The following is a 10749-nucleotide window of genomic DNA, read 5'->3' as shown; positions in this document are numbered from 1 at the left end:
GTATTAGTATTGTTTAACAATATGGATATTCTATTGTTTAATAATTAGGATACTAATTTGTTTATGTTTTAATTATTATTATATTTATGTTAAAGGGGAGTTAAAGCGCATTATGGACTTGGTTATTTATATAGTTGGTTAATGTTAGTTAGATTATGATTATTATATTTGTAACCCTGTATTCAGCTCTGGGAAGTGGGGGAGGGAGAGGGGGGGTTTGGGTGGGTTGGTTTTGGGGTTTATATTGTAACTTTTATAAAACTTTTTAATAATAATAAAAAAAGAAAGCAAAGATAGCACCGACAGTAATAGGTGCCTTGTATGCAATTTCAAAACATCTAGCGCACTACTTGAACACCATCGGAATTGACAAAATCACCACCAATCAATTGTAAAAGGCAGCTTTACTTGGAACAGCTTATATCATGCAACAATACCTTTAACACCATCAGACAAAAGCATCTGCCTATGTTAGGTCCCTGGGAAGGACTCAATAAGTGGATAAAAATGCCAAATCCAGTCTGAACATCTGGCTGACTGTGTGATGAACCATAGAATATTATTATTAGTGGTATTCATTCAGTATTGGTGCTGACTAATTCCAACTTATTACCAATTTAGTAAATGATTCTCTGAGTTTTAAGACCCAAGTGCATAACTTAGATTTTAAATGCCAGGGTGTAGCGTTACAGGTGTGCTGCTTTGTGCCTCAAATGACTGATCAAATGTGAACTTTGGATGTATAGCCTTGATTTCCGGAGAAAAAGAGAAAAGGAGGGCAGAAGGTCGAAAGCAAGAAAATATGAATAATATCCCCCCTGAAAATAGTAATCTGTCTTGCTTAAGTTCCTTTATGAACTAGAAACAAACCGCTGACTTTTGTGGCTGCTGCTGGCTGCAGTCCTTAAGCTGTTGGCCATTGAAATGGAAGCGTGTGAGCTCTCCAGTGCATTAAGTTTGTTCTTCCTCTCTGCACTGCGTTCCAGACTCGAGAGATTATAAAAACCTTGCCAAGCCTTCTCTTTTCAATGGCTACATGTTACCATGATACTCCAATCTAATTTGGCTTTGAAGTCTCTTGCCATAGTGATGTAGTTCATTTACTGTTTTACAAGTGCTTTATTGCAAAAAGTTTCAACTGGCATTACTCTGTGCACTTGGCTAGTTGTGTTTTTGCTTTGATGAGGACAGTGGAGCACCATAGTTGTCATATAAAAGGGGACAAGCTGCGCACAGGAAGTCTAGGATTCCACTTGCCACTTCTTTCCCATAATGGGGTGGGGGTCAGAGTAGTTTATGTATAAATGGGTCTGGTTTTTCTTAAACTTATGTTGTTGTCTGAATGGTATTTTGGGGGATTTGTCAGAAGAAAAAGTTCATAGTTTAAAGCAGGGGTAGCCAACCTTGGCTCTTTTATGACTCGTGGACTTCAACTCCCAGAATTCCTGAGCCAGCCGTGCTGAGGGAAAAGGGAGAGGTTTCCAAGCTGAGCCATGCTGGCTCAGGAACTCTGGGAGTTGAAGTCCACGAGTCATTAAAGAGCCAAGGTTGCCTACCCCTGGTTTAAAGTATTCAAAAATTGTGACTGCTTTCATAAAGCACTCTGATGGGAAGGGAAAAAGTAGGATACCTTAGATAAGAGAAGAAGCATCCCTACAACTTTGTTTTTTCTAACCCGTTAGCTTACTTTTGCAAACATCAAGAATAGAGTTGTTTTATAGAGGAGATGGGCGGCATAAATATTAATAAATAATAATTTCATAAGGAAACCTGTCACTATATAATCTTACTCCTTGCTAAAATATTCCTTGCTGTTTTGGGAGTATTGTATTAAAAAATATCGAGCTAGGTAGTAGTTTTTGCTTTCAAAGATAAGGATGTGGTTACTATTGTTTTAGGACTACTGTACAATACTATTTACATTGAACATGGCAAAGAGAGGGAATCTGTGCTTTTTTAGATGAAATCTCACTCGGTAAAATCAAATCCTTTATTATGGTCAATGACCAGATATTGGTACAATTTATCAGCAGTATTAAAAAGGGGGGAGGGGGGGCGGGATGCAGGAAGATGACATATCTACATTCATTTTACTCACTGGAGCAGTTAGAGTGTCAGCTGATTTATGGATAAATTAACTTGTGATTTCATTTCAACCTTTTCTTCTCTATACAGAGTCTTAGAGCCTCCATACATCCTAATATAACTGTAAATAAGTGTACACTTTGATATGATCTAGGCTTAATTCAGTAGCCCACTTTCTCTTTAAAAACGGAGCAGCGTATAAAATATAAAAAGAAGAAACTTATCCATCATTTGGGAGTGATGATTGAGCATAGAATATAGGCGGTCACTGGGTTACAAATGAGACCTATTTCTAATTCTGTTTCTAAGTCAAATGTGTGTAAAGTCAGAACAGTTATTTAGTATTAGTTAATCAAATGTTGTCTCAGTATACAGTATATATGTTACCTCCCATCCATATAAAACACTCAAGAAACACTTCCAAATACACTAAGACATCTTAAATATAATATAGTGTATAATAGAAATAAAAATAACTACATATGATGTTGTACTGTAGAGAGAGTCGGGCAATCTCTTTGTGTACCTGTATAGGTATGGAATATAGTTAAAACAGTTAAATGGTTTAGATACAAAAAAGAAAGAAAAAAGATCATGATTATAGGTTAACACTTACTCTAGTTCCATCAATGTCCTGCATATCTCAAGGGACATTTGTAAAGTCACATCATGAAAATAATTACAGGATGATGCAGAAGAAGGTGATGATGAGATGGCTACTGTTGGAGAGGATGGACTTGGTGTTGGAAGGGAGAGTTACTATTATTACTATTATTATCACCAAGGAAGGTTTGTACAGAGCTTTTCTTTTTCTCATCATAAATGGCTTTGTAGCAGCTGAGGCCCTGCAGTAAACTTTGGTGAACTTCTCTGTATTACAATTTTGCTCTTCTGACTTTGTCTTCCCTGCTTCAATGAGATGAAAGTCTTTCAGTAACTCTTTCTTTTTTGGTTCTGGAGTTTTCCAGTCGCCTTCCTCAAATGCTGTTATCTGCTGCTCTAGTTCCATAAGGTTTCCACTGTGGGTAATTCTTCGGCACGGGAACATCATTTTCACTGATGTTCGATTGTGGTTGATTACCAACATCAACCACAGTTTGCCTGGCTTTGGCAATGTCAGTTCTAAAATCCTGAAAAGCATGCATGAACTGGAGGCCCAGTTTGTTCCACATTCCTTTCGCATTTGACTGTTTCATTCCATCCCAAGAATTAACAATATTTTTGATAGACTATAGATGTTATAATTCTTCCAGAATTCCTTTAAGCTCATCACAACCTCTTGGCTGCTTGTGAGAAGGTCTGCCATAAATAATAGGCTTTAAAGGAGGCTATGATTCCCTATCCATTGGCTGAAGTAGTGATGTGGTTTTGGGAGGTAAAAATATGAGCTTTACATTGATTGAAAATCATCTAGAGCAGAGATCCCAACCTTTTGGGCACGAGGGACCAGTTCCATGGAGAAAGGTTTTTCCACGGACCAGAGAGTGCATGATTTTGTATGCTGCCTGCATCCCACGGATGGGGCTTTGCTTGTTTGTATGGACCTGTTGCTGGCATGCGGCGGCCCGGTACTGGTCCATGGACCGGAGGTTGGGGACCCCTGGTCTAGAGTTCTTGGATATCCAGGTGCAAAGACAAGTAGAATCTTGAAAGCAATTTTCTTAGTCAAGCAGGAACATTCAACAGCAGGGACAAAATGTTTCAAGCCTCTTCAAAGATGGCCATTGTAATTCAGGCCATCTAAATAACAAAAAGAGATGCCGTAATGAAATGCCAAAGTGCCCTTGGATTTAGGGAGCAATACGCCAGCAGAGGCTTGATCTTAAAATTCCTGGATGCATTACTCCCAAGCTATAACTTTAGTCTAACCTTTAATGCCTTATGCCCTGGATCTCTTTTTTCCTCTTGCAAAATGTAGGTCTTTTCAGGTACTTCCCCACCACCACCACCAAAATAAGCCAATCTCATTTACATTAAATATTTGTGGTCTGACAATCTTTCTTCTTAATATTTTTTTCAATATTTCAGGAAAATTACATGGAGCATTTATAGCGGCACTCACTGCTTCACCTTGCACTTTAATATTATGTAAATTTGCCCTCACTTTAAAACAATTGAACCAATTCCTGCTCAAACGAATTCTTCATTACAATCATCTTCACTTGCTGCACATGTAGCTTTTAAATAATTGGAAAGGCGTTGAGCGTAAATAAGGCTAACAGATATATTACTCTGATTTGATCATCTTACCAAATTATCAATAGCCTTTCCATTCCAATAATTAAATCACTTGTTGCTTATTAATAACTGTAGCTTTCATCAAGGCAGGGCATTTCTGATGCTCCATTATTCTTACTTTACTATTTAGAATTGTTCCAATCATTGCCTGACAATAGCCTAACACTTTTCCAATGACTGATGATGTTTCACCTCTTTCTGATAGCTTTATTATTTCCACTTTTTTCTGTGATTTTCAGTCATGATCGTTCGCCTTTTCTTTAATACATCCCCAGCACTTGCATTGAATTTACAAGGATAGGTAAGAGAAGAATGTAGATCAAGTACCACGTTACACATTCAACACAATGTTAACAGCAGTGTGATCCAATTTAAAATGGTGGATGGCGTTCTCCTTTCTCCAGCCGACAGAACCTGAAGCTGCACAATGTTTTCATAAGCGTCATAAGGTAGTGTGTGCATTTGTTACTACAAACCATGATACTTAACCCCAATTTCTAGTATAGGCTTTATAACAATCCATTCATAAGTACTAGTCGTCTGTAAGTTGGACCTTCTTAATCTTCTTACATGGGGACTGCATGTAAACAGAAAACTGGGTTTCATAACTTTTTGATTTCAGTAAAATTTCCTTTCAGGAAACATGCATATAGTTTGGTTTTGATATATTATTTGTGAGGGGTAGAAGTAGAGTGGAGTGGTTGGCCTAGAGGTGAAGATGCTCACCTCCCACTTGAAAGGTTGAGAGTTCAGTCTTAGGCAGTGGTAGATGTTTCTCTATCAGGGCACATAGAGATAATATCTACTGCTAACTACGCACAGTCATAAGGAAGGGCATCCGGCCAGTAAACACTCAGCTCCATTCAGTCGCCCTATCTCCACCCCAATAAAAAGGGATTACAGGGTCGTAAAAAGAAAAAAAATATTGGTGAGGGGTAGAAGTAATGCAAAAGACCAGATAAAATGCTAGTGAAGAAGATCATGCTGATTCAGGCTCTGCCAGGTGTATTCAATAGTGGTTTTTTTCCATTGGTAGCAAAGCTAATTTTGGTTCAGTATTGCAACAGGCAGCATCTTCTGTGAAAATTTCACTTCTGATTGGCATTTATAGGGTAAATGATTGCATATCAATAATATTACTTTCTCTGCCTGTTCTGCATGAGACATTGCCTCTATGATAAAGTATCCTTTTGATGGAGAACATTCTTAGAATATACTCATTGATTTGTTTTGCACATACCTAAAATCCGAATTTAGGAAACCAAACAACTTTTCATTCAATCAAAGCATTTCTCCAGAAAGCCTGGGCTTAGCATGAAAGAACAGTAAAATGGCCGTCCTAAACTCATTCCACAGTTGGGCCCAGAGCTGGTATGGAGGCAAGTAAAAGGTAAGCATTTGATTAGGAGAGATTAGTGCTGCTGACTTTCCTCAGGTAGTGAGATTAGCCTTCTGGAAAGCTTATTTGGGCAAACTTGATAGAAATGTTCATAAAAATGTTCATTAAAAAGCTCATTTGGTCTAGTACTTAGGGCCCCAGGCTAGAAACCAGGAGCCTGAGTTGAAGTCCTGCCTTAGCCATGAAAGCCACCTGGGTGACTTTGAGCCAGTCGCTGTCTTTCAACCCAGCTCACCTCACAGGATTGTGGGGAAAATAGGAGGAAGGTGTGTTGGATATATTTGTTTTGAGTTATTTGTAAAAATAATAAAGATACAAATAAATAAAAAGAAAAAAATAAAGGAGAGAAAATTTAAGTAAAGTGTGATATATTTCCAATCAATGTTAATTCTTTCAAATCCAAACATAGATTTTTACAATGCTTACTAAGCAAATTGAATGCCACCTACTTTTTGCTTGTTTAAATAAAACTATATTTTACAGAATTTTTGAACTTTGCCTGTGTTAGCATAGTGCATCCATTAACACAGCAAGGAAATATTGCTCATTCTCTATGGGAAGAGATTATCACAATTATTATTGATTCTTTCGACATCTGTTAACATTGATGGCAATGTTAAGTATACCATAAGAAAAAGAGTAATATATAAAGTTAAGTCATTCTCCCCAAAAGGGGTTTAAATTCAATTGCAAATTTGGTCATTTTACTCCATTTATTTTATTTTTTTTTAACCAAGTTTGTTTGCTGCATACCTTTTTTGTCTTAGGGTCATTTGTTAATTTTTTCTTCCAGCATCAGAAGCATTTGTTGGATTTATTTAAAGATTGTGTGTGGCGTGTAAACAGTACATTGGCATTCATGAGAGGACTTGGAAATCTTTATCCACTAACATCTACTAACATTGTTTTGCAATAGCAGGTGGTCTGTATTATAGAAATTGTACAATTTAAATATGGAGCTGATAGCTTGAGTTAGCTGTAAATATATAATTCCAACAACGTGATCCTGTTTTTTTAAACTGACTGGGATTCATATATCTGCTGTGATGCAGCTGGACCACACTCAGTTAATTTCTCTATTTGTCCCCTGGGAGTGGGTGGGAGGCTTTTGGTACGATTCCATCTGTAAATGAGCTTTGGAGCTGATTGTTCTCAACTTCTCTTACAATTGAAAGAATGTGTTTTTGTCAAGGGCCCTGAAATTCACTCACCACAGAGACTGTCCCTTCCTCAAAGGAAGCATCTTCCTGATCTCGGAGTTCACCTCGCTTCTCAGAAGTTTCAACACATAATGGGATTGACCTGGCTGAACCAAGTGTAGGAGTTTTGCCACTTGGTGCCAGAGGATGGGCTGAGAGCAGGAGTAATCATTAGTATGCAGGACAGCTTGCCAACCAAGCCAGTTAATATTTCTGTTTCAGTACTTAAGACATGACATGATTTGTTATGATATCATCTGCAGTAGGTAAAATGTTCTTCTTTGCTACTTTAGAATCTCTTTCAAAAACCCTTCCACTGTTTGAGATGCAATTACTGTGTTTTTCTAGTGCGTTGTCAAACATGCTGTTTTGTAGCACTAGCGATATGTTGGTCTTATTTAAAAATCATCTTTGCAAGCTAATTATATTGCCAGCTTTTCCCAGGGGGTTGTCTTATCGTTTTAAGCCCATGACTTTCAGACTTGTGTCTTGAAAGAATATTGTTGCCTGATTTCCAAGAAATGTTCTGAGTATCTGCCACAGAATCTCTATGCATTTCAAAGAGTTCTGGGATATACATATGCTGTGGCACTCTCTGAGCTTGTTTGCTTGCAGGCATTTCATTACCTGACTAGGTAACACCATCAGTACTAGTGAGTGTGACATTTCTCACTGTTTATATATATAGTCCTTGACTTACAGCCAGTTGCTTGGGTTTGTTTATAGTTACGATGGATCTCTCCAGAGCTACTTACAACTTGTTTTTGAAATTCTTGTGGCCGCCCCCACCTCCTGTGGTCACCATGATTGCATTTTGGATGCTTGGCAACCAGTTCGTATTTATGGCCATTTTCAGCATCCTGCGGTCATGTAACCATGATTTATGACAGTTTTTTGGCAAAACCCGGCATTTATTTCTGGTTTCTAGTAAAAAAATGCCCATTGGATATAATGGTTTGCTTAAATTAGCCAACAATTAACATGCGCACCTCACTTTGAAGAGGCTTTTAATGCAAGTGAGGTGTGCATGTTATTTGAGGGCTGCACTGAAATGATTGTTAGGTGGATTGCTAACAAAATAGTACAGACTATTTATTTTTCCCAGACATATCTGTTTTGTTGCACAAAATTAGATTATCTTATTCTACCTTCTTATTATTATAAGTTTACAACCATTATATTTCTATTCTTATTTAATCTATATATTTCAATCTCTGTGTTTTATTTCTATGTTCCCATCCCTACATTAGTACTATGTTGTCTTATCTTAACTATTGTTTAAATCTTTCCTCCGCCTCTCCCACCTCCCCAGTCTTCAGCTTTTGTTGTCAATCTCAGTCTGTCTGTATTTGAAAATACTTTTCACTCCTTTATATACTTACAAATGGGTTTTCTATCTCCTGCAGCAGAAGTCCCCAACCTTTTGGACACCAGAGACCGGTTCCATGGAGAGAAGTTTTTCCACGGACCGGAAAGTGCGTGGTTTTGTGGGTTGCCTGCATCTCACAGATGGGGCTTTTCTTGTTTGTGTAGACTGGTTGCTGGCATGCCGTGGTCCAGTACTGGGGACCCCTGCCCTAAAGCACTTATAGTCTATTTCTGAAGCTGGTTTGTAGAACTCTGTAACTGGCTTCTCTGCTTTTGGACTTGCTTGGGTTTTCAGGGGTAGTCAGCACTTTTCTTTCTGTGTTTGTAGAGACTGTTAATCATCCAGTTCATGGTTGCCCCAAAGGTGCTTTTCCAAAAGGCAACTGGACTTTCCTGGTTTTTTTTCCTTGAAAACGTTTCACTTCTCATCCAAGAAACTTCTTCAATTCTAGCTGAATGGTGGGGAATGGAAGGATTTATATTCTTTGCAGTCAAGGTTTTCAGTTTTCCTCTTTGTCTCTCAGCTCTGTGTCTCATTGGTTTTGCAGCTCCAAAAACTTTTCTCTTGCCGCCTGAAGACTGCTGCTAAGAAGCTTGTCTTTGGGTTGAGATTCTCTTTGTCTTTGCTGTCCTCTGGGTTTGGCTCTTTTCGTGGACACACTACACATACATTAGATTTCAGTTCCTTTTTAATAAAACAAACTCTCCAATTAAGAAAAGGGTGGGTCTGTTTAACAATTCCTTCCCAGATAGCCAAACCTCTGGATCCCAGGAAAAGAAAAAAAATGGCTGGTCACTCCAGGTGATGCATTCACCCTTCCACATAATCCATTTGCTTTTTGGTAGACTCTATGGGATTGTTGTGTAAGCTTGTGATTTGACATATGCTTTCTTGGCACTCAGGCACATGGTTCTCAAAATGGAATGTGATAATCCTTTTTATCTGTGTTTGCTCTAACGTTCTTAACGAGATAACATCTACACAAAATTTAGTCAAACAAATTGCACGGTGATAAATCTTTCTTGTATAGCAGTGCTTCTTCTTCATGGAGATAATTAGATTGGACCATTGTAACATTAGCTTCAGTTGCACCCCAAAAGCATTGATGTGGTATTGTTGTTTTGGGCTCCAGCTGGTCCCAAATGGTGGAAATATATGTTTGGCCAGATGTGATGGTAGAGAATACACCTGCTATTTAAATAACTCCACTGACTACTAGTCAATATACTGTTAATTGTAAATCAATATTTAACTTGGAAATAAGATAATTAAAAAAAGTATTCTTCCTTAAGGTCTCCTGGTTTAAGATATAGTATCATCAGAGTATAGGGTTAGAAATCTAGGGGGCAACTTTGGGTGTCTTTTTGAAGCAGTTTCTGACAAATGAATTTGTGTTAGCTCACTTTTCTGCTGGCAAGTAAAAAACATTTTCCATATCTTTATGCAAAAAAATTGGCTTGATAGGTCAGGTGGTATTTATTTTATTTATTTATTATTATTTATGCATTTATTCATATATTAAGAGCCATGGTGGTGCAATGATTAGAATGCAGTATTGCAGGCTGATTCTGACTCTGCCCACTGCCAGGAGTTCGATTCTGACTGGCTCAAGGTTGACTCAGCCTTCCATCCTTCCGAGGTAGGTAAAATGAGGACCCAGATTGTTGGGAGTACTATGCTGACTCTGTAAACCACTTAGAGAGGGCTGTAAAGCACTGTGAAGTAGTGTATAAGTCTAAGTGTTATTGCTATTGCTATTAAATTTCTATGCCTCCCATCTCCCCTACAAGGTGACTCTGGTGGCTTTGCTTTATTAATTTATTGAGTATATTATTCATGTATTTTAAATATTTCCCTTTTAGTTGCCGTGAATGTTTTGTACCCTACATTAAGTTGGATTCTAGTCCTTACTACACTGAATGTTTACATATCAGGTAGACGTGTTAATACTTATTTAAATGTAAATGCCCACCCCAGAGGAACCATCATATTCTAATTGAGACTACTCAACATTCTTGTTGAGTTAGGATATTCTGAGGAAACAAACCAGCATAAAACAAAAAACTTTATAGGATAAATATGTTCAGATGTTTCTCCTTCTTGTTCTTCTGTAAAGCCATTCTCTTCATCTTGAATCCTTTAGCATTTAAAATGTCCATCTTGTTACTTAACTGTTTGAGTTCACTGCATTATCATTAAGGCATTATTGCATGAAAGCCACAGGTAAACTGCATTTAAAGAAAAACAAAACAAAACTGCAGCTCTCTTTGATTCAGAAAACATTAACAAATTTAAAAACAAACAAACAAGTACCGTAAGGTCTTATTGTTAGTTAGTGGAGAAAAATAATTGAGTCTTTGAGACCCACATTTGGCAGAACTGTCAAACTGAAAGAATGGAAAAGGCCATCTTCTTGCCAATTCAGAAAACTCTCAAGTTGGCGCTAACATGTCACTAGG

The 10749-nt window shown here is 37.7% G+C and overlaps 1 protein-coding gene across 1 annotated transcript in view; it reads right to left on the bottom strand.

Moving 5' to 3' along the window:
- The window catches only part of PDIA5 (protein disulfide isomerase family A member 5), a 285081-nt gene extending 281813 nt beyond the window's left edge, over window positions 1-3268 (bottom strand). Inside the window, exon 1 of the mRNA XM_015813977.1 lies at window positions 2965-3268. Coding sequence (XP_015669463.1) covers window positions 2965-3268 — 304 coding nt within the window. The remainder of the gene's footprint in view (window positions 1-2964) is intronic.
- Window positions 3269-10749: the final 7481 nt, after the last annotated feature.

This window comes from Protobothrops mucrosquamatus, unplaced genomic scaffold, assembly GCF_001527695.2.
Source record: "Protobothrops mucrosquamatus isolate PMUCROS unplaced genomic scaffold, P.Mucros_1.0 scaffold_77, whole genome shotgun sequence".
Taxonomy (NCBI): Eukaryota; Metazoa; Chordata; class Lepidosauria; order Squamata; family Viperidae; genus Protobothrops; species Protobothrops mucrosquamatus.
Note: the sequence above shows the minus strand (reverse complement) of the source record. Positions and strands in the feature narration are given on the sequence as shown.